Consider the following 25,351-nt stretch of genomic DNA (forward strand, 5'->3'; position numbering starts at 1 on the left):
AGAGGTGTCACATGTGGTATTTTGTTAAACTGAAGTTTATTACACCATTCTAACTCAACCCGTTCTATCGACTGTTCAAACCCTTTCAATTTGTTTAGCTGTCTCTCGATATCCTAAAATATTTCTATTTCTTCCTAAATGCATTTGTTTTCCTTTTCGCTTAAACAAATATTTACAAATTTGAGCACCTGATGTCAAAGCTATGTTTGCTGTTATTTGATATCTATTAATAACGTCTTTGAACTAGCACCAGGTCGTAGACTCATAATACATTTCTAGTTTAGTTCTGCTCCTTTAAAGTCTATTTGGGGTAAGACAACACCATGTTAATTACAGCACCCCAATGAAGTCCGTTTTTTCCTAAATAAGAAATCACCGATAGAAATTTTTCGAGAGGAATAGTTTTTTTTTTTTTTATATATATACCTAGGATCGAGTTTGGAAATAAAAGTATTCAGAGAATTTTGCGAAATTTCTTACTAATATTGCGAAATCCACATTGCATGTATTTTACCTCCTTCAGAGCTGAGATGCACCCCGTCCTGTTTTTCTGTGTGAGTGTAAGACGTCTCTTAAGCAATAACGACGATAAAGCTAATTCAAAAATACCATAAAGAATTTTAATGAAAACATTTAAAATCACTAGAAATTGATAAAAATGTGTGATTAGTAAACAACAAGAACTGTGAAAGACAAGCTAAATGTTAGCAAAAAGTTTATTCTGGAATAACCTCTACGTTTCATAAGCATTCGCTGATGCGTCGTCTACTTCTTCTAAAGATGGCAGTTTCTTATCCAATGACGGGTTTCTGTAAAATGAAAATAGTGAAAACTTTTAGCATTAAATAATATAAGCAGATAGACAGGCAATTAAGGCATACCTATCTGTTGTTCAGAAACATAATTATTTACAACCTGCCCTCCACAGTTAAAAAAAAATATATTCATGAGTAACAAAAAAAAAAGAAAAGAAAAAACAGTCGGCTTGATTTAATTAAAAAATATAAATAAATTGACCAAACCATAATCCGAAAAATAAAAGAAACTACACGCAATAAAGCTAAAAGAAATGAAAGAGACAAGAACAGGAAAATCAGGATAATATTGTGATGCTCAACAAAATTTTTCATAAGACTCTTTTTAATAGAGAGCTAAGGAAGATTTATAAGAGAGAGGAGGGAAGAGAAAAAGGACCATTTATGACGGGTAGATGGAAGCTTGGGAACTTTAAGGGCTTTGGTCCCGCAATACGGTATCTTCTAGGCTATGGGCTATGCCTTGGCAGGGAAGCAGCTTCCCCCAGTTTGTTTAATCTGACGTTAAATTCCTTTTATTTTATATTTTTACCCTCCTGTGGTAAAACTTGCCCCCTCCCCCAGATTATGAGGCCTAAAACTTCTACTGTTTGAGAGTGGGAAAGAAAATATTTGTACGAGAGTTCACCGTTGTTTTTTCCTAAGTGATATTTAAGGCTATTAAGTATTTATTTCAATGTGTCAATGTTTACCTTTTTGAACATATGAAAAGGTAAAGGACTTCCCTTTAAAACTAAAGGACTTTCCTTAAAAAACAATATTCAAGGCTCTTTATTAAATACAAATTTACTGACAGAAAAGGATCAAATTTGCTTTACTTAGTGGAAGCGTATGCAAATGGCCAACAAAATAAAAAGAAAAAATAGTTAGTCAGGAATAGTGGGACAAAAGAATAATAATCTATAAAAGTAAAACATAAAATATGACAACCAAAAAATTGCGGAAAGAAAGGGAAATATCTGGTTCTGACGAGTTCTACTACACTGAAGAGATTCGAAATGCTTAAGATGAGAATCAATCGGCATTTTTGTTAAAACAGAAATCAAAAGAAGAAAGGAGACGAAGACCAAGGCAGACTTAGTAACTATTCAAGATGTTTGCATGTAATGACCTTTTTGTAGGTAGCAGATAAATTTTTTTTTAGTGCTTTTGGAGACAAAATAAAAACAAATTAAATATTTTTGTCTTGTTCTTTTTAGTCTTTGGTAGTCTTCACCTTTCATTTTTACAAAATAGTTTGTATACATTTTATAAATAACAAAGGATTTAGTAACGCATGTTATTATTCAACGCTAACGCAGTAATTCGGTTTGCGATCTCTAGTTACTAACTAGCAATCGATCTTCGACCTAGCAGACATACTTATTATAAAACCTTCATGGGCAAATATAACTGACTTTTGTCTTGTCTTATAGATGATCTGTCAGGCAAATCTGTGCCAAAAAATGCTTAGCTTAAGCTGGGCTCCTCCAGCAGACAGTCGTTATATTTATTCGTAGTCTCCGGTACTCAACAGCGTTCACTTCAGATCTTGATCAGAAGCAGGATGTTCTCTTATTTCAAACTTTTGTTACTAATGGTTATATTTGCCTATGGATCAATTGCTTAAAATATTTTGCATAAAACATCAAATATTTATTGACGTGCATGTCAAATTTATCGCAAACAAATATAAGAAGTTATTTTGAGTTCTTTTTCATATGTTCTATCATTTCCTTAAACAGCAACAATAACAAGTCCACACTTGGCAAGAAAATCATCTAATCCTTACAATAAGAATTTTTTATTCTACACAGTATTTTAAAACGAGAAACAAAGGAAACCACCTCCCAATTATCCCTTGTTCCATAATGAATATCTTATCTAGTGGACTTCAAATAAACTTGGGACTCTATCCAACTTGAAAGGAATAAAATATAAAATTTGAATAACAATCATTTTTAGAGTTTCAACCTAAATCAGTCCGGGGGGGGGGGGATGAGTTCTCTATATTATCGTCGCCAGGAATTGTCAGAAAGAATTACCAGATCTCAAGCAAAAATCATGTGTGAAAAGAGATAGTGTAATAGCTACACCGATTTGAGGTTCATAATTCGATCCCAACTCAGTGGGGGGAGAGAAAAGGCGAGGGAGTAAATTCTTGTTCTCAGAGAATCTGCCGGAGTGGACGTCAAAATCATAATTACTGAGAAGTAAAAGTATTTTCTCTAGTTGCACTTTTTGTGGTTTATACTCGGCCCGACCTATCTGGAGGAGGGGAACTAGAGGATTCACTACAGGATTCACCAGATGGCGTCTTCAGACCAAAAGTAAACTTAGTACAAAGTTAAGGCTAGCATCCTAATTAAGCCGTATCAAGCCAACCTTTTTTATTGCATTTTTTAAAAACACAGAATAGAAAGAACCAAGATAAATTCAGCTTTCTTATTTAGACACACTAGTCATTTCAATACTGCCCTCCCATAGTTACAAATGTGCTTCAATTTTTGCTTCTTCCATTTGTCTTTCAATTTTGGTTAGTTATTCATAAGATGGCACCACGATGATGTAATACAATAAAGAATCCATTAATAAAGAATTCAACAAAACCGTTATCACTAAATATTTGTTACTTGAGTCCAGCTTTTAGGCTTAAGGAAGGAAATTGTAATAAAATACATGTAGTGGAGGAAAGATACGGTCAAAAATGGTCAAACCCGGGGAAATTGCCACATAATTTTTCTTTACACCAATGTGTTTAGAAAAATCAGTTGAATCACACAAAAAAATCCACCAAATCCCCCTTGCACAAGTGTCCCAAATTTACCATTGAAGTAGGAAATGAGGGGAGAAACCGATTTTGTTTTTATAAATATTTTACAGTTTAAATAGTCTTTTCTTATCAAATCAAGCATGCTGACTCCATACCTGAATTAAGGTTTCCATTTTTCCACACCCTTATGCCCGTTTCTCCCCTAAAAGGACGAGGAGTGGGGTTAAAACTCGCAATTAGGAGGTTGTCGTATTTTTTGATCGTCATTTCCTATAAAATGAGTGGTGGCGAATTCGAAAATAAAGTCAAAAGTGAAAATTGACCTATATGAACTAATTAATTTGATTATTTTGGTCGACTTACCATTTCCTATCAGTCTAGGAATAGCGCCTTAGAGTATGAATATCAAACAATTTAATTTTAAACCGGTATTCTAGAACCGCCCTCCCCCCTCCAGTTTGCGGTTTCCATTCCTTAATGCAATTTGTTAATTGTACTAATCACTGGAATCATCTAACTTAGTACTTGCTCCTTGACGGGGTTCAAGGCTACAGAAAAGGTTTATGCCGTTTTATTTACTTCCCAAAAAAGACAAAAGAATAAACTGGGATCCGCACGCAGTGAGTAGAAATACTTTGTAAGATATTGTTTAGGATTATGCTTCCGATTTTGGAAAAGAGCGAATAATCATTTCTGATTTTTAACTTAATTTGCAAAATGCTATCTACTGTGTATCATTCAAGCCGAGTTTGTTCTTCACGAGGTAGCGATGCATTGAATTCTGCCGAACTCGGTATCCATGTCCCAACAAAAACAAGACAATACCAAAATTACTAAGGTTTCACAGATTGTTTGAAAAGAAACGTGAAACACTGGATATAATTAATCTAAAGCCTTTGCTGTAACCCCAAAGTGTACCAACTATGAAGAAATACAGCAGTGTGACAAATACACTAATTGTCTGTTCAAAAAGTATTCCTTTATTTTCTTGTTCGCCGGCTTAGTAACACAACTTTAAATTTTCTTTGCATTGGGCTATGGGCCAACAACTTTTTTTAATAGGACAAATATAGAACCACACCACAGTTGCCCAATTCCTTAGTTTTTTCCCCCTCTGTAAGTCTTCAGCTTTTAAGTCTAGTTGTACAAAGAATGAAGAAACATGCCATAATTCCCGAATCCCTAAATTTTTTTTTTCCTTTTTGAAGTCATTTGTAGCTTTCAAATCTAGTGGGACAGAGAAAAAAGAAACGCTCCATAGTTGCCAAATCCCTGAGTTTTTTTAAAGTAACTTTTAGCTTTTATATCCAATATGACAAAGAATAAAGAACCACATTTATAAAGGACAATATGCGATGCTGTATTGTCCAATCCTTGAGTTTTTTTTCTTTTTGAAAGGCTCGGATTGTGCCTGGATTAACCAAACAAACAAGTGCTAGCTGCCGCAAAGTTCGACTTTTACAGGTGCTACTTGCAAATAATGAAGTGGCAAGACACATCTAATTCGCTAAAGTCCGAAGAGTGTGGTTGACGTCTCTCTTCGTCACAGAATATGCATTCTCCCATTATGACAGATGCTTCACCGAAAATCTGCAGAAGATGGAGCGATGCCAGTACACCAACGGGTACGAGTCTCTAGATGCAGCTACCGTCGGAACGGTTTACCCTGCAGCTTTGCCTGAGGGGAGTGTAAAGGGTGTTATGTGCTAACGCTGCTGCAAGACAGGATGAGGATGATAACAAAGACGAATAGGAAGAAAAATTAGCTTTAGGTTTTGCATTAAAATCAAAATGTTTTTGTGATTAATCCACCTGAGTTCTAAACGTTCAGACCTCGATTAAAGAATTGATTTTCAAGAAGTTATACTGACCAACCCATCATACTACAGGGCCCTCAGAGGTGGAAATCAGGTAAATAGTAAAAAATGCTTTTTGACCTCATACTTGACAATATACCACTTTATTTGATATAAATTATCTTTTAGTCGCAGGAATCCACCAAATAATGATCTACGTTCTTTGCCCAACCCACCCCCCACATTCCAGAAATGTGAAAATTGATACCCTGATACAAAAAACTGAATTTAAGAAATCATATTCGGATTCCTCATGCTTGATTTGATCGAAACCACGGTTTAAACTCCAAAACATTTATAAGCACAAAGATCGCATTCCCCCTCCTCATTTTTCCCCTTCAAGGGCAAATTTGGGACACTTGTGCAAGAGGGATTTTGGTGGATTTTTTTTTGTTCAACTGATTATTCTGAACATTTTGGTGTAGAAAAAATTCTGTTGCAATTCCCCGGATGTCAAACCGTACTTTTACTCCACTAGTGTTCAGATAGTAAGCCGCGGATGTTAAATTGAAGGAATATAAATTTATAAAGTTACACATAATGGCATTTATAAACCTAATATCATAATTTCATTGAGCATTCAAAAGAAGCTTCCTAAAAAGTTTCTTCCCATAGATTTACCCTGATCAATAGTACCGTAGTAGCTAACATACATTTGTCTTTCAATTAATCAACGCTATTGCTTCATGAATTAATACTAACGTAGATACTAAGGCAATCTTTGTTATTTATTCTGAAGAAACTTTCTTTTAAATATTCTATATCCAAGACGTAAAAACGAGGTACCTCATATTCGAGAGAGAGAGAGAGAAAGAGAGAAAGAGAGAGAGAGAGAGAGAGAGAGAGAGAGAGAGAGAGAGAGAGAGAGAGAGAGAGAGAGAGAGAGAAAGAGAGAGAGAAGTACTTTATAACTTTATTAAACTTTTTACCAAAACTAAAATTTTTTTTTTAATTCATGGGTTAAAAATGAACCCTTATACGGTCAACGACGCTGGCATTTCCAACGATACAGATTAAAAACAATGAACTTTTATTTTCATTTAATTAAAACAAGAGCTAAGAGCTCATATGGCACTTGTGACGAGGCGAGAAGAGCTAAGAGCCAAGAGATCATATGGTATGAGTTCTAACAAAATTCTATGAATCAATAGATTGATTTAAAAAGGAAAATAAGAGGCTTAATACCGGTCAAGATTTAAAATAAGAGCTCTGAGTCACAAAGTCCTTCTAAATATCAAAATTCATTAAGATCCTATCACCCACTCGTAAGTTATAAATACCTAATTTTTTCTAATTTTTCCTCTCCCTTTTGCCCCTCAGATGGTCGAATCTGGGAAAACGACTTTATCAAGTCAAATTGTACAGTTCCCTGACACGCCTACCAATTTTCATCGCCCTAGCACGTCCAGAAGCACCGAACTTGCCAAATCACTGAACCCCTCCCCCCAACTCCCCCAAAGAGAGCGAATCCAGTACGATTCTGTCAATCACATATCAAGGACATTTGTTTATTCTATCCACCAAGCTTCATCCCGATTCCTACACTCCAAGTGTTTTTCCAAGATTTCCCCCTCCAAATCCCCACAATGTCAAAAGATCTGGTCGGGATTTGAAATAAGAGCTCTGAGACATGAATTCCTTCTAAAAATCAAATTTCATTATGATCCGATCATCTATTCGTAAGATATAAATACTCCAATTTTCATGTTTTCCAAGAATTCCGGTTCCCCCCTCCAACTCCCCCGAATGTCACAGGATCTGGTCGGAATTTGAAATTAGAACTTTAAAGCACAAGATCCTTCTAAATATCAAATTTCATTAAGATATGGTCACCCTTTCGTAAGTTACAAATACCTCAATTTTCAAAATTACCCCCCCCCAATTCCACCAAAGAGAGCAGATCCGGTCCAGTTATGTCAGTCACGTATCTTAGACAGGTTTCTATTCTTCCCATCCAGTTTCATCCTGATCTCACCGCTTTAAGTATTTTCTAAGATTTCCGGTCCCCCCAACTGCCCCCCCCCCCAATTACGCTTGATCCGGTTGAGATTTAAAATAAGATATCGGAGTTACGAGGTCCTTCTAAATATGAAGTTTCATGAAGATCCGATCACTCCTTCGTAAGTTAAAAATACGTCATTTTCTTATTTTTCAGACTTATCCCCCCTACCCCCGCAATTGAGCGGATCCGTTCCAATTATGTAAATCACGTATGCAAGACTTCTGCTTATTTTTCCAACCAAGTTTCATCCCAATCCCTCCAATCTAAGCGTTTCCCATCATTTTAGGTTTCCCCACCCCAAACTTCCCCCAATGTCACCAAATCCAGTCAGCTTTTAAAATAAGAGCTTTGAGACACGATATCCTTCTAAAAATCAAATTTCATGGAGATCCAATCACCCGTTCGTAAGTTAAAAATACCTCATTTTTTCTAATTTTTCAGAATTAACCCCCCCCCACAACTACCCCAAAGAGAGCGGATCCGTTCTGGTTATGTCAATCATGTATCTAGGACTCGTGTTTTTTTTCCACCAGGTTTCATCCCGATCCCTCCACTCTAAGTGTTTTCCAATTTTTAGGTTTCTCCCTCCCAACTCCCCCCCCAATGTCACCAGATCCGGTCGGATTTAAAATAAGAGCTCTGAGCCACGATATCCTTCTAAATATCAAATTTCATTCAGATCCGATCACCCGTTCGTAAGTTAAAAATACCTCATTTTTTTATATTTCAAAAATACCCCCCCCCCCCAACTACCCAAAAGAGAGCGGATCCGTTCCGTTTCTGTCAATCATCTATCTAGGACTTGTGTTTATTTTCCCCACCATGTTTCATCCCGATCCCTCCACTCTAAGTGTTTTCCAAGTTTTAGGTTTCCCCCTCCCAACTTCCCGCCCCCATCACCAGATCCGGTCGGGATTGAAAATAAGAGCTCTAAGACACGATATCCTTCTAAACATCAAATTTCATTGAGATCCGATCACCCGTTCTTAAGTTGAAAATACCTCATTTTTTTAATTTTTAAGAATTACTCCCCCCCCCCCCCAACTACCCCAAAGAGAGCAAATCAGTTCCGATTATGTCAATCATGTATCTGGGACTTGCGCTTATTTTTCCCATCAAGTTTCATCCCGATCCCTCCACTCTAAGTGTTTTCCAAGATTTTAGGTTTCCCCCCTCCAACTCCCCCCAATGTCATCAGACCCAGTCGGGATTTAAAATAAGAGCTCTGAGACACAATATCATTCCAAACATCAAATTTCATTAAGATCCAATCACCCGCTCATAAGTTAAAAATACTTCATTTTTTCTATTTTTTCCGAATTAACCGGCCCCCACTCCCCCCCCCAGATGGTCAAATCGGGAAAACGACAATTTCTAATTTAATTTGGTCCGGTCCCTGATACGCGTGCCAAATTTCATCGTCCTAGCTTACCTGGAAGTGCCTAAAGTAGCAAAACCGGGACTTTAGGTTTTCCCCCTCCAACTCCCCCCAATGTCATCAGATCCGGTCGGGATTTATAATAAGAGCTCTGAGACACAATATCATTCCAAACATCAAATTTCATTAAGATTCAATCACCCGCTGATAAGTTAAAAATACTTCATTTTTTCTATTTTTTGCGAATTAACTGGGCCCCCACTCCCCCCCAGATGGTCAAATCGGGAAAACGACTATTTCTAATTTAATCTGGTCCGGTCCCTGATACGCTTGCCAAATTTCATCGTCCTAGCTTACCTGGAAGTGCCTAAAGTAGCAAAACCGGGACCGACAGACAGACCGACAGAATTGGCGACTGCTATATGTCACTTGGTTAATACCAAGTGCCATAAAAATTCAAGTGAAAACAAAGAGTGGTCACGCGGCGATAAAAATTAAAATGAGCGAAAATTATTATATTTAGGAAGAGGGTCGACACTGATCGGGCCAAATTTGTTGCTTTGAGCCAGAGAATGACAGAAATCGTCATTTTGACGTGGTCTATTTGCTAGAACTTGCAACTTTTCCAATAATTTAGGACCATTAGTTTACTCCATTTCGCAGAGAAGCTTAGTCAATAGCTTTAAGCTTATGTCAAAAACTCCGAATGCCTCACTTGACGTCTTTCCTGATGAAGAGGCAGCAGTGGCTGCTGGGAGAATTAAAAAGAACAGGAGTTCTAATTAGAGTCAATCTAATTAATATTCAATTGATAGTCAATCTAAATATACATCACTGTTGTTTTTAACGTTAAAGCACTGCTTAACAATTTTTTTGGCGATTTCTGCAACGCCTCACTTGAAGTTAAGCCAATTTTACTTAATCGTCTCTTCAGTCTCGTAAGTTCCGGTATCTTAAAGGCACGGTTGCCACCCATATTTATTTATCACTATTTGTAATGATTTTTTACAATGGCTAAACAAAAAAATTTACTAACTTTGCACATAAATTACTAGATTTATTAAAGAAAATAACTAAATAAACCAGAAAATTACTACAACCTAATGATTTTTTTGTCACTAGGTGGCAACCCTGTCTGAAGGTCTATAGTTTCAAATAACCAATCTCTGCCTAGTAATTTCAGTGGCTACTGACGAAAAAAAAATTCAATTTTATTTCAATAATCTTATTTATTTCAATCTTGTTTTAGTTTCCAAGGTGCGAAAATACATACATTGAATTTCGTTGTCTTTTCTTTCTTTTTTTTTGCATATAAATCAAAGTACTCTTAGCCAGTGGTTTGACAACACATTCATAAACTAAGCTCGAAAATTATGCACTGACCCAGAAATTTGAGCAGTTACTCAATAACTTCAAAAATAGGGGATTTTCTTTCGCTGTCGACAAAATCCTCCCGAGTTTGTTATCTTTTAAGCCTCAACCCGAGTTGTAGCCTCAATAGGAAAATTAGGAAAATTATATACCTGTCATAACAAACATTTTTTCTAACATTGTATATATATATATATATATATATATATATATATATATATATATATATATATATATATATATATATATATATAATCATAATTGAAAATCAGGACTTGTCTGGGAGTAAATATCTCGAAAGTGCCTTCAGAAGAACTTAATCTGGACTTCTTTTTCTGCTATTTCCTCTTCTTTTCTTAAGACGAAGATAACTAATTCTTAGTTAAAGGAAGCGAGAATGTGGAGGCTTCCTTGAAGGTTTTTTCTGTCATTGGAAAAAGAGTTGAGCGTAGAGTAATCTTTGCCCTCTGGTATGGAACTGTTCCATCGAGCCATCAGACTGATTAAATAGTGTCTTTTGCTCAATATTTGCCTGAAATTTCTTAAAAGCATTTTTAACAGGCACGCCAATGGATGATACAAATAGAGCGAAAGCGAGATAGAGAGAGATAGATAGAGAGAGAGAGAGAGAGAGAGAGGGGGGGGGGTCATGGGTTAAATACACCCATGGTTTAGAAAAAATTAAATAATTACAGTGAAAAATACGGTCTCCAAAGCTAGCACTTCCAACGGTACAGATTGATGACAGATTGAGCGGTACTGATACTGAATTTTATTTTAATTCAATAGAAGAAATTCCAAGTGAAAACAAAGATGCAAATAAAACTTAAAACGAGCCGAAATTATCCCATTTGTGTGGAGGGTTACCACCCCCTCAATCCCCTAGTATTAAATAAAGTTTGATTCTTTTATCTCTTTGCTTCAAAAATGAGTGTTCTAATTTAACCCAAGAACAATATAGCTTAAAATCCAGCGTATTCTTCTACGATGCTTCCCCAGAAATACAACTTTGACATTGACATAATTCTGTAGCATTACATTCCATACAAATTCCATATCAATGGAAACCTGAGGGAGAGACCTCCAAAATAAAAATAAAAGTAAGAGAAGGATACAAATAAATCAGGGGCTGAAATACTCATAAGACCTAATACCATAATATTAGGTAATAGTTGAAGGGGTTGAGGAGGCATGTAAAAAGGAGCTTAAGAGTATATTGTCATTCCTTAGTTCCCAATTTCGAAGACTAGCTAAGGCTTTCTTTGACGTTGCATTATTGCAATTGAAGTCCTTCTGTTCTGCAATTGAACAGAAGGCAACAATAATCTGGGGGAACGAAAAGGATGAAGCAATAAACTTGAGAACATACTATTAGATCAGGCTTAGATTGTAGACCATTCCTGAAAGCTTCATTTATGTAGCGCGAGGCAATCGAAATTAGAGGATGGGCATTGGAGACAATCATGTTTGTGGGATCCCTACCAATTCTCATTTGTTTCTATTATACAAGATTACTGCGGCTACGTGCCTAAGCCATGTTTTGCTAATTATAATTATATACTGAAAGTTTTGACAACGTAATCTACAAAAATCATAATTAAAACACATACGAGGCCTCTTTGAACCTTGGTTCCCGGGTATCCCCCCTCTTTTTGGGCAAGTGTAGCAAAAAAAAATTTGTGAAAAATATCCTGTGAATCCATCACATATTACGTAAAACGACGAAACTGAGGGTTGAGGGATTGTTAGAAAATTTGATATACCGTATCGGGTTGCTAATTTTGAATTTAGGCCTTTTCACAAAAGTTTCATTCAATCAATTTTTCTGTGCCATCTACTAGCACCACTAGCTACTAAGATTGGTAAATGTGGTTACCAAACTTCAACACAAAGGCTATTACCGTAAGGCGCTGTTAAGGCCCCGGTAAAGGAAGCCCCATTTAATGCGATCTAAAAACTCACCTATAATCTATGTCCTATAATACGGTAAAATGTCTTTAGCCTATGTTTGCCAGGCCATGCGTTGGCAAAAGAAAACCACTGTCATGATATTTCCCCTTTCTTTTTGATATATCTTCGACAAAACTGACAGCTTCAGCTCACAAAAGATGCCCACAAAGCCTTCCAGAGAGGGGGGGGACACCACTATAGCATTAGTGGGTGGAAGGCAGGGGAAATACATTTTCTTCGAAACAAATTTCCCTTTATTAGAAAAAAATTAAATAAAAAATTGTAATTAATTTTACATATAAATGAAAAAAAAAACTCGTTGAAATTTTTAACGGTGAGGATTCCTGGCAAAGGGATTAATCCATTTAATTTATTATATAGTAATTATTATTTATTACTATAAATTTAATCTTAATTCATTACGTACAAAACCCAGAGTTAAAGAAAATCCAACTCAAACGAAAATTGCGAAAAAATTTATTATTTCTCAAAATTCAAAACATATGTAGACTTAAGGAATTTCCCAAGCCTCAGAATAGGCTACAGAAGGAGTTGAGATAGGAAATCAAAAACAACATCCAAAAGAATATTTTAGACTCTGATTTCATTCCCAGACGCTTCATTTACCTGTCCTAGATCAACAGTTTTCCAAGATTTTAAAAGTTCCTGAAGAGGGGTTGCCAAGATCTTTACAAGATCATATCAAAACTTCCCTTCCCGCATAGATACCACGTTCTGATTTTATAATGGTCACATAAAATATACTACGTCATGCAAGTTTCTAATAAATAACGAAAGAAAAGCTAAATTTACGCTTAAATTTAAATTTCAATACTCGAATTAAATTGAACATAATCAACAGGTTACAATAAAATTATTCATAACAAGAAAATCTTATCAAACAGTTCGTGGCAACAAATGTAAGCAATGAGCGACTCGGGCCAATAGCAATCAAGACTCTGAAAACGGAATTTTGATAACAATTGACATATTAAAAGAATGCACTTTTTATGCTGATTAATACATACAATTCATTAAGTTTATTCTTACCCACCAAAAGCTACGAGCCTGAGTATATTTACCTGATTTTCGAGAAAGGGGGGGAAACACTCGCGAAAAGTCGGCCCCTAAGCCAAACAAGAACTAAGAGCTCATATGGCACTTGTGACGAGGCAAGAAGAGCTAAGAGCCAAGAGCTCATATGGTATGAGCTCTAACAAAATTCTAAGAATTAATAGATTGATTTAAAAGGAAAATCAGAGGTTTAATGCCGGCCAGGATTTAAAATAAGAGCTCTGAGTCACGATGTCCTTCTAAATATCAAAATTCATTAAGATCCGATCACCCACTCGTAAGTTATAAATATCTCATTTTTCCTCTCCCTTTAGCCCCCCAGATGGTCGAATCTGGGAAAACGACTTTATCAAGTCAATATGTGCTCCCTGACACACCTACCAATTTTCATCGTCCTAGCACGTCCAGAAGCACCAAACTCGCCAAATCACTGATCCCCTCCCCCGAACTCCCCCAAAGAGAGCAAATCCAGTACGTTTACGTCAATCACGTATCAAGGACATTTGCTTATTCTATCCACCAAGCTTCATCCCGATTCCTCAACTCCAAGTGTTTTCCAAGATTTCCCCCTCCAACGCCCCCCAATGTCAAAAGATCTGGTCGGGCTATTGAAATAAGAGCTCTGAGACATGAATTCCTTCTAAATATAAATTTCATTAAGATCCGATCCCCCATTCGTAAGATAAAAATACCCCAATTTTCACGTTTTCCAAGAATTCCGGTTTTCCCCTCCAACTCCCCCCAATGTCACAGGATCTGGTCGGAATTTAAATTACAGCTTTGAAGCACAAGATCCTTCTAAATATCCAATTTCATTAAGATCTGGTCACCCTTTCGTAAGTTACAAATACCTCAATTTTCAAAATTACCCCCCCCCCAACTCCACCAAAGAGAACAGATCCGGTCCGGTTATGTCAGTCACGTATCTTAGACAGGTTTATATTCTTCCCATCCAGTTTCATCCTGATCTCTCCGCTTTAAGTATTTTCTAAGATTTCTGGTCCCCCCCCAATGACACTGGATCCGGTTAAGATTTAAAATAAGAGGTCTGAGTTACGACGTCCCTCTAAATATGAAGTTTCATGAAGATCCGATTACTCCTTCGTAAGTTAAAAATACGTCATTTTTTCTAATTTTTCAGAATTAACCCCCCCCAATAGAGCGGATCCGTTCCAATTATGTAAATCACGTATCTAAGACTTTTTCTTATTTTTCCCACCAAGTTTCATCCCGATCCCTCCACTCGAAGTGTTTTCCAAGATTTTAGGTTTCCCCCTCCCAAATGTCTTCAGATCCGGTCGGGATTTAAAAAAACAGCTCTGAGACACGATATCCTTCCACACATCAAATTTCATTAAAATCTGATCAACCGTTCTTAAGTTAAAAATACTTCGATTTTTCTATTTTTTCCAGATTAACGGGCCCGCCACTCCCCCCCAGATGGTCAAATCGGGAAAAAGACTATTTCTAACTTAATCTGGTCCGGTCCCTGATACGCCTGCCAAATTTTATCGTCCTAGCTTACCTGGAAGTTCCTAAAGTAGCAAAACCGGGACCGACAGAATTTGCGATTGCTATATGTCACTTGGTTAATACCAAGTGCCATAAAAAGGGAAATATTACCATTTAAAATAGCTGACAACAAAGTACTCCCCTCCCCAAGGAACTGGGTTGCAGCAACAGGTGCAACCACTTTGCTGTGACACTTTTCGTTACTTAGAAAGAGCATAATATATTAGGATTTCCGCACAACGTCACTTTCGAGGGATTTCAGATTCTTGTTCGGAATTCCCACAAATTTGTTTTCGCAAAACATTTATTACAAAGATTAAGCAAAATATTAATCACAATTCCTGAATAAGCTCCAAATTACAATTTTTCACACTAGACAGGTTTTTTTTTCAAAAGGCGTTTTTAAACAGTCGGTTACTATGAGTTGTTCGCTCTTTACTAGGTTGCAGCTGCCGCTATAGTTGACACAAATTCTGTTTTCTGTGTCGACTGATATAGTCAGAAGGGTTGCGACCTTTTTATTTAAGAGCAACACATCTGGATGTTACCGATAAGGTCAAAAATATCAATCATAGTCAATGTACTGTACCCTTTTTACAGGTTTCAGACGGTCTGAAATTTTCAGCTACAATTAGAAAAAAAAATTCTTAAACAGATTTAATTGCCACAAGAAGTTGTAATCAAGTTGATATAGGTAGCTATTGCCGGTTCTACAAGGATTTACAGCATCTGTTGGTGGTCTAAAGTATTCAGTAATAGAACCCTAAGACGATAAAGTGGAAAGACAGATTGTGCCTATTCTGCATAAACACGCCCAGTTCATTCTGACTGCTCTTGTTTTACAGACTTCGTTTCGCAAATAAAAAAATCCTGATAAATAGGAGGGGAGTCACATCAGGTTTATCAAAGCTTGCTGGTGTTATTATAGCCTAGGCAAAGACATAAGATAATTGCCAATGTTTCAGTCACTTGTTTTATAATTGATACCATTTTGGTCAGACTAATTATTAAAAAAAAAAATCCAAAATAAGTTTTTAAAGAAAAGTAAAGAGCCATATTAAACACAATACCAGCAGAAACTAATACTTATAATAATTCAAATTCAAGACGACCAAGAACTACTATTAAAGAATAAATGAAACCAACAGCAAACAGAAAATTAAATAAACGATCATCGAAAAAAAACATAAAACACGTACTAACATAAATGAATAATTAAATCTTAAAACGGGTAAAACTTAAATTGAATATTCAAATCAAACTTAAAACAAACAAAAATCCCTACAAACCAGTGTTTAGCTACAGCCCCCTTACCTTATTGTAAAAGTCTAAAGCCTACTCAGTTGTTTACGTTTTATTGAAAACTATACATGTCTTGAACAGAGTCTTGGAAAGAACTAATAAAATTAAACTGAATATTTGACATATAATGCAATTAATTGCTGACACCTCAGCAGTTCAAGATTTAATTCCACTGTAATTTTAATCTTTATTTTCAATGTAGTGGGTATAAAAGAAAATATTTGTAATATGATTAGTTTTCAGTAAAGCGCAAATGACTCAGTAGGCTTCAGGCTTAAAGTTAGGGAAGGGGGCAGTAGTAAAACTCTTGTTTGTAGTGAATTGTGATTTTTGTTGGGTTTTAAGTTTGATTTAAAAAATTCAGCTTAAATTTTACCCGTTTTAAGATTTGTTTATTCATTTATATTGGTACCTGTTGCTTGTTTGTTTGTTATGATTGGTGATTTGATTTCTGTACATTTTTGATTTCATTTATTCTTTAATAGTATTTTCTAGTCGTTTTAAATTTTAAGTATTATAGGAATTTATATCTACTGGTCTTAAGCTTAATATGACTCTTTACTGTTTTTAAAAAAAACTTCTTTTTCAGAATTTTTTGAAATTAATTTTTGTTCTTTTTTGCTTGCTAAAGTTTAAAGTTTTGCAACATTCCCCATTTCAACATTTATTTATTTTTTTCATTAAAATTTTCATCTAAGCATCAAAACATCCGAGTTTCCAAGTTCAAAAATTCCCTTCAACATCCCCAGTCACAACCAATCTCATTTGCCGCCGCAATAATAGCAGTAGTAGTAGTGTCCCTGAAAGTTTCGACTTAATACCCTTGCCTATTCCTAAGATAACGCAGATTGGTCTTTTTGATAATTTGAATATATATAGTATCTTTTGACTTAGCTCAACATACCCCTCAACACTTCCCGAAATTTTTCCTGTTTAGGCCCCGACCCTAATTATCAGACAAATCCTTTTTTCTTTATAAGTTAAATTTATTTCCACTTTGGGAGTTTCTTTTTCATTCCCCCCTAGAACTTACTCTTTAATGCCACGTAATTTTTCTTTTGGTCTTTCCTTGGTAACTTCTCGCAGACTTGCTAATTAGCTTCAGGAAAAACAGAGCAGCTAGTGGTGAGTTACCGGCTGGTCGGAAATAGGTTTTAATGACTGCACATTAAGGGGGGGAGAGTGGATCCATTGATTCCAGGGAAAATATGTGGTCAGTGTCTCACCCTTGATGCTTATGATTGTCTGGTCTCCTCTGAGCTGTGCCTTCGCGTACATTGCCGAGCAGAGGATATACTTGATTTCGAGTTATGATTTTTAGAAAAATAATTTTGGGCTTGCGACCATGGACCATACCGTGGCACTTACACCCCACAGAGAGCATATTTATCTTACCCATACTGGATGAAGCTGTGGCAGGCCCGCAGCTCAAATATCAGTGAAGGCAAAAAATTTGAAGAGCCTATGGGCCCCGTCACGTCCGTGTTACCTTACACTAGTTGCATTCACTTTTTTAAATTTATTTTGGATTACACAGGCATGTGTCAATGTTTCATGTATCTCCAAGAATATAAATGTGTCGCTACTTACATACGCGGACGATCTATTAAATCTAAGTCGGTCTATTAGGGGTCTGCAATCGAATTTCTCGATCCTACGTGATGAATACCGAAAAATCGGCCTGGCTTTCAATACTTCTAAAATATAGTTCTTTTTTTTTCAACGATAGTCCTTCTCAGCCTGAACACCTCCTGCTGGGTAGCGAGTCAATTACCGTTTCATCTCACGTCGTGTATCTGGGTCTACCCATAGGCCGTAACCTTAACGAAACTCGTCTACTGCTCGTCAAACACGTCGAGAAAAAACTCCGCACCGCGTATGGATCTATCGTCGCCAGCAGACTCCTCTTATGCCGAAAGTATCTCGCGAATATGTATAACGCTGTCGCCTCCGGCCCCTTTATTTTAGGTTCGCGAAGTTCCTGCTGCGATGCCCCTTGTGGACGAAAAATACTTATATGATTGATAAACATAGGATTGCAGACCCAGTATCGCCGTAAACCGGTTGATTTCTAACTTCCAGGCAAAATGGAACCACCCCTGGCTTAAACATTTCTACAGTTCTTGATTGTGTATTTTTCCATGTTGTGTTTAAAATTTCTCTCCGTTTTTCTTCTCCTTTTTCATTGTACTCCGTTTTGTTCCATGTGAAAAATACGGGTAATAAATATTTTACTTACTTACTTACTTATTAATGTACGTCTTCAGAGAAGCTCAACTTAAGAATCGATCCAACAACCCAAAGGAATCAATCAATTGACTTAAAACTAATGAAAAAAATTGGGTTTGGCTAAACTGGATTTTAAACGGCTAATCTTTTACTTTTCCACAAATTTCTAAAATCTTTTCCACAAATAGTTGCACAAATAGGTGAATAAGCTTTTCTTCTGCGTTTCTTAGGCATCTTGTGAAACCTTCTTTTTACAAACAATTATTCGCTAGTCACAGTCGCACAAACGCAGGACTAAAAATATAATTTTTTCAGTTCATTGCCCTTCAGTAATTCAAGAGAATCTAACTAAACACTTTTTAAAGTACTGTAACCGTTCTCTCTAAGATATGATAATGAAATTTGTCCAACAATTAATTTCCTAGCAACAGTTAATTACTCAAGACAATCTAACAAATTTCCTAGAATTTGGTTTGCCAGGGTCTTGTAAATTCAGTGAAAGGAAGAAGAACTCTGTTAAATATTCATGGGCTTACAAATCGGATTTTGGAAAGTTTTTTACATGTGTATTCTCCTGTTTGTACACTTTCCCAGCAAAACTCTTGAATTTGGTTCTCTAAACATAGTGCAAATGCTCATCATTTCAAGCAAAACTAAATCAATTACTTGTGGAACACTAACCTAAGAATAGTAATTATGCAAGTGAAGTTTTGAGGCCAAAAAATAACATACAGAAGGTATTTTATTGTAAAATGGTCGTCTCAAAATCAAGGAATAATATACCAGGTGGTCATTATCTTACAAAAATAATCTTATACGATCTTACATAATAATATTATGATAGTAAAACTTGTCCAACCATTAATCTCCTGGCAATAGTTAATTATTCAAGACAATCTAACAAATTCCCTAAAATTTGATTTCTAGGGTTTTGTAAATTGAGTGAAAGGAGGGAGAGCTCTATTAAATATTCATGGGCTTACAAATCAGATTTTGGAAAGTTTTTACATGTGTATTCTCCTGGTTTGTACAATTTCCCAGCAAAAGCCTTGAATTTGGTTCTCTAAAGATTCTTCACATGCTCATCATTTCAAGCGAAACCAAATCAATTACCTGTGGAACTCTAATCGAAGAATAGTAATTATGCAAGTGAAGTTTGAATCCGTGAAAAAAAGAAATACAGAAGGTATTTTATTGTAAAATGGTCTTGTCAAAATCAAAGAATATATACCAGGTGGTCATAATCTCACATAATCTTGCACAATCAGAACAACCCTTTTCTGCGGTACGTCAACAAGGAAATACTTGCCTAGCTCGTGAGTAGCTGAGTACATTGTGCATAAAACAGAGTTCGGTAGTTTTCGAGCTAGAGTCTCTGATATGTTTTTGTTAGAAACGGGTCTAGGCGTTTCTTTCCCCGGATAATTCCCCCTGGATAATTCCAGATGTTTGTAAGAAGGGAAACTGAAACTTCTACTCACCCGTTTAAGTCAGAGGCAATTCTACAGCGTTGCCATAAAAGAGTCATAAGGGTTCAATGCATTAATATTTATTTATTTCTTTCCCTGAGGCACTTCATATGGAAGGGGTGGTCGTATGGACTTCGAAGGGGGGTTATTCGGTTACAAATTAAAAGTTCTAGTCTAGTTTGGAGTCAAGAGTAGCCATTCCTAGAGTCAAGAGTGATTGGAGGGCAATAAGCCACACCACACTGTTGTCCCCTAAACGCAACCAATTAGAATTTTTAGATAACCATTTTGTTAAAAATAATTCAAAGGTCACCTTCGGGTTTGACAACCCCCCTTCCACGCCTTCGGGTTTGACAACCCCCTTCCTGGGGGAAGGACTGTAAGCTATGCAAGTTACCCATTATTAAGATATAAGTTTTTTATAGGAAGATTGGTCGAATAAACTTTGGAGCGGGCTCATTCAGTTGGAAATCGACAGTTTCAGAGTATTTTTTAAGATTTAGCCTGCTTTTCATCCGGTTCAATGGCCTTTGTGTTTCAGCAGTCGTTTTGAAAGAATTCTGACAAAAAGTCTAACTTTAGCATAATGAGTTAGGTTTTGAGGAGGGGGTAACCCCCTCATATACGGAATAACTTCTATTTGTTTCAAGTTTTAATGTTACTCCTTACTTTCGGTTGGAAAAGTTATTTAAATTTAATTTCGGATTGGATTTCATATCATACTCGGGCTTGACCAAGATATGATGTGAGCTACCAACCCAATAAACACACGATTTATTGCTGTTAAAGTGAATGAACCAACAATAGAGTTTTATTTGATTTATATACGTAGTTTGCTGTGAACGGCTCTTGTAAATGGACCAAAATATTTTTTCGGAATAAATTTCACTATCTAGGGTAAAATCACAGTTGTTTTACTTGCTTTGTTTTTATCCATGATCATCTTTGGAAAAAAAAATACAAAATTCCAAATATTTGCGTAAGAAACTTTTTAACCTCCACAGTAGCGTTCTCTAACGTTTTTTTGTTTTTGTTTTTTAGGGGGACAGATGTTTCAAAGGATGCATTTTAATGCCAAAGCATCCGAAATCTCATTGGCCTACAGGTAAACAGAGAATTAGTTCAAAGGAAGGGGCGAGAGGGGGGGGGGTAGAAACTGATATTTAATCTTTCTTGATTTCTGGAAATATTTCTGGTCTATGCTGTTATTATGAAAGTAAAGAGCGACCTTAAACCCCAAAAATGAGCACAAATTATTCCGTATAGGAATAGTCCTCACTGTCCGTCTCATGGTCGTAAAAATTTCAGCTGACGCTCATTCGATCAGAAATTTAAAGCTCTAGTCCTTTTTTTATAAGTCGAAAGTTATTGGAGACCACCAATCCCTTGTTCTAAAACTTTTTTTGATATCTGGATCTCGATGGGTGAGTAAACAGTAACAGTGGGTAAACACTTACTAGAAGAAAATTTCTTACTCTCAACCATTTTTGAAAGAATTATATAATTGCCTTTCAACTTTGAGACGAAGGTATGTAAGGCGTTAGAAAGTCAAATCGACAAGGTCCGCTGTTTATTTTGCTTTTTGGATTTTAACCTCAAGTACCTTATCGGCTCTTAAAATTGTACGTTTAAGAGGAAACTCCCTAAAAATAACAATTGTACAAAAAAAGTTGGTTATCACAGAATAAACTATCATTTTTGGAACCAATTTGACAAATTTCGAATTAAAATGTTCCGCTCAAACACTAAACCAATCCTGAAAATTACTTTCAATACATGATTACAAGATCGTATCCAGGGAAGAGAGAGAGTTAGGGGGTTTGATCCCATGCCCACCCGAAATGTTAGTCCAACTCGTAAAAAAGTAACAAAAATTTAGGCACTTGCGTGTAATAGCGACCACACTTTACTCCTCATCTTTAATGAAACCGGTTTTCTGAGCCAACTCGGAGATAATCAGCTTAGCCTGAGCGAGATAAAGTACTATGCAGGTATATTTTAATTATATATTTAATATATAGAGGTGGTTAGGTAATTAATATAATCCGTTCTGGACGGCCTGTTTTCAATAATTCTCTGTTGTAGTTTCCATAAGTTTGTTACTAAAGAATTATGCTGTATTTTCATCATGTTTTAGTATGTTTCATTATGATTACCCTAACTTCACTTCTTGAGTGTGGTCGCTATAACATGTAAGTACAAAAATGCTTATAAAATGTTTTTAATGCGATTTTAAGGCTTTTTGTAACCCCTCCCAAAAAAAGTCCTGGATGCAGCCCTACATGACTGGCACATTAAAATCAGAACTAATAATACATTTTATTTTTCAATTACCGTATTCCTTTTTCACTTTACAAATTTAAATTTATTTGGCTCAAAAACAGTTCATACGCCATTCAATTTGTTCTTGTATTTATCTGTTCATTCGTCATAATGTTATCATTACTATTCTCGAGATACTTATGTTCATGAATATAAAGTAAAGGATGTCAGAAGGTAATTGGTTTGAAAAGGATATGCTTAGTTCATACTACCCGAAAGAGAAAGTTTCTATTTGTTACTTAAATATAATCTTGATATAACTAGAATATAAGGCCCATGGGCCACAAGGGCGCGTAATCACTAACAAAGTGATCCATGAAGCTTTTTGAGAAGAAGCAAAATATTTCAATCAATGTTAAAGTAAGATTCTGTAATTGGCTTCTGCAAATAAAATATGAAAGAAATAGAGAGAAACATTTAAGGTGTTATAAAATAAAATCTCTAATTCATTTCCTATGATCGCCATGTCAACGCTAGGAGGCAGATAGAAGTGTCAAAGTGTTTGTTCACACTTCATACAATCCTTCGTTTTTTTTAGTTCTCTTGACAACATCATGTTGACGGTGGCTCTGTTTTGTACAAGCGAGTTTTCAAATGTGTCAATTTAAATCAATCGTGATTTTGAAGAGCAATGAGCTATGACAAAATTCCACATGGAAGCGGAGAAAGAAAACACAATCTTGAGGCGACTTAGCCTGTTTTCAGAGGTTTCAAATAAGAAGAAAAGGGCTTGTCTTCAAGATTGGCGACGAGATACCAAAGGCGACTGTAAGTGAAGAAAGCACTCTGACTTCACTCATTATCAGTATCATGAAGGAACCGCCTTGCTGGTTTGGCTATGTCCTCTGGAACCAAGGCTACACGCCTAGTATAGCTCATCTGAATAGGATGAATGAGTAAAATGGAAACCTTGAAGATAGAGACGGGAAAAGTTCAGAGAAGGGAAAATCTCAACACGGAAAATAGGCAGCCAAAGTGCTTCTTTCCTAATCAAAAAGATCTTCAAGTGCAAGAACTGAGTTACATTTCCGACAAGGTTTAAGTCACCAAGGGCCAAAAAACTGGCAAACACTTATCCCCCTTTACTTCCCTTTTCATATTTACAGCTTCTGATTTAGTCAACTAACAAGGATTCCCAAGAAAAATAAGAAAATTTTACAATCACATTCCAGCCTAGTTCCGATGTTCAACCATAGAATAGCGGAACTATTTTAGGGCCACAGGTTTGGCTCCATAGGACAGAGCCAAACCAGCAAGGCAATTCTTCCATGATAAGCATACTGAGTGAAGTGAGAGTACTTTCTTCACTTTCTTTCACCTTCGGTACTTCGTCACCAAGCTTTTGTTTCTAAAAGTATCCTTAAATAATTTATTTTTAGAACTTCAATAATGTTTCTGTTTTTCTTCTTTGTGTACCGGTAGCTTAGAAAATGGTCACCATTAAATCAGCAAGTCTGATTGCCACCGTTGTAAAAAAAGGTCAGAATTGCTTATTTTATGAAATACGCCCAAAACTTCTCCATGATTTTGAGTTGAAAAAGCTATAAACAAGTCCAAGAATTTATATGTATTGCAGGTGATTAATGTTGCGATCTCTGCAGTTGAAGCGTGGAAGCTTAGGGCAGAATAACATTTTTACTTTCATAATCATAAAATAAGATCTTTTACTTCAATTTAGAAAGTGGTCTTTCCATTTGAAAATAAAAGCGACAAAGGCTTTACATGTGTCTATTATTTATAAGGTGAATATCTAATAGTATAAATCCATCGAATAATCTATTTGACTTTCAGATTGAAGTGACAAATACATCTTTGTTCCGATAGCTTACAGTAGCTTCTCTTTACTCCACAGTTATATCCAGAATTTTAAGAAAATATTCCACAAAGTTCCTTTTGTAGTGAAAAGGTTGAAGTTATGTCCTTCAACTTTTTCAATATATTTAAGCTACCACTATGGAACATAACAATTCAAACCTTGGAGAATCGTAGAAGAGCTTATAAAATATTTTATCTTACATATTGAGAAGGTAGCAGCTTGACTTTTAAATCTCAAAATTAGTTTTAACAGGACCCAAGTACGTTTATCGTTTGTAATTTAGCCGATTTTGGAAAAGCAAAAAACAGACTCCGAGCAGTGTGAACTGATTTTTTGTTGTTGTTTCCTTTTAAAGAAGTACAGGATTAAGTCATAAATAACAGTCTGTTGCCATTTTCGAAGTCGATGACTGCATGGATTCCATTCCAATATAGTTTCAACCCTTGGCAGCTTTCTACATACCCATTGATTAAAGGCCGAATAAGTGTTGCAGTTTTCTAAACTGACCATTTCATTTTGGTCAGGCACCGACAACACGTACAGTCCCCACTTGCCATATCTGTTCCATTCCTAAGTCTTTTAAAATTTGCGGTCACGTAAAAACAACCCTTCCGAATGATAGGACGCTTTGTCGGTTTTGTACAGGTCTGGATTTTCAATTCGCAGCCGAACGTCTTGCTATTGAGATAGACGCTCAACAAAATTTTAAATAAAGGTTAATTATATTAGATCAAAGTTTTTTTTTTTTAATTAGAAATGACTATTTTCGTCAAGTAGTTTAAAAGTAATATCATGAAAGTTGAATGATGATTACGAGGGAAGAAAAATGAAGAAAATGAAATGAAATGAAAAGAAATGAAGAAAATGAAGCATGCCCCGAGTTGCTGTCTATTAAGGGTAGCACACGCATGCTAGAACATAAGCTCTCTAAGATTATTAATGAAGTTTGTTTCCACTCAAGTACACATATCTTTCCTTTTTTTAATAAGGGCAAAGGTAAGACCCCTACTGATCACTTAGGTATATAGAAATTCTGCGCAGTTGGAACATCATTTGTTCTCATATGGACCGCAATATTTGAGCATTACATCGTATATTGAGGGAAAATGCAACCTCAATTGATACCTACCTGAAGCAGAGAAGACTAACTAAAGGTGATAACTATTCTGCATGAGAAAGCTGAATTTTTGATCACCTTTCACATACCATCTCTTTGATCCAGCCAGGATTTCTGGCTTGTGTTTGAGAATATACACAACAAAAAGTTGAATAATAACCATTGTCTGAAGGAAGATCGTGTTTAGGTCAAAATAAGCAAAATATGGAACCCTGTGATCAATGTGGTTAGGTTGGAAATCTCTTTGCAATCCAAACCTCTGACAACAAATTTTATTACAGCTAAATCTCAACAGAAGGCAGCCATATTTTTCCCTTCCTTTTTTAAAGTGTCAAACTATAGAGCCTAATAGGGGCTTTTGGTTTTAGGGGTTTCGCATTGGTACA

General features: G+C 36.0%; 1 protein-coding gene across 1 annotated transcript in view; it reads right to left on the reverse strand.

Annotated features, from left to right (window-relative positions):
* Positions 1-606: 606 nt before the first annotated feature.
* Positions 607-25,351, reverse strand: part of LOC136028161 (calcium/calmodulin-dependent protein kinase kinase 2-like) — a 166,148-nt gene continuing 141,403 nt past the window's right edge. The window contains exon 10 of the mRNA XM_065705842.1: positions 607-809. Coding sequence (XP_065561914.1) covers positions 734-809 — 76 coding nt within the window. The 3' untranslated portion in view covers positions 607-733. The remainder of the gene's footprint in view (positions 810-25,351) is intronic.

The sequence above is a fragment of the Artemia franciscana genome, chromosome 6, assembly GCF_032884065.1.
Source record: "Artemia franciscana chromosome 6, ASM3288406v1, whole genome shotgun sequence".
NCBI classification, from domain to species: Eukaryota; Metazoa; Arthropoda; class Branchiopoda; order Anostraca; family Artemiidae; genus Artemia; species Artemia franciscana.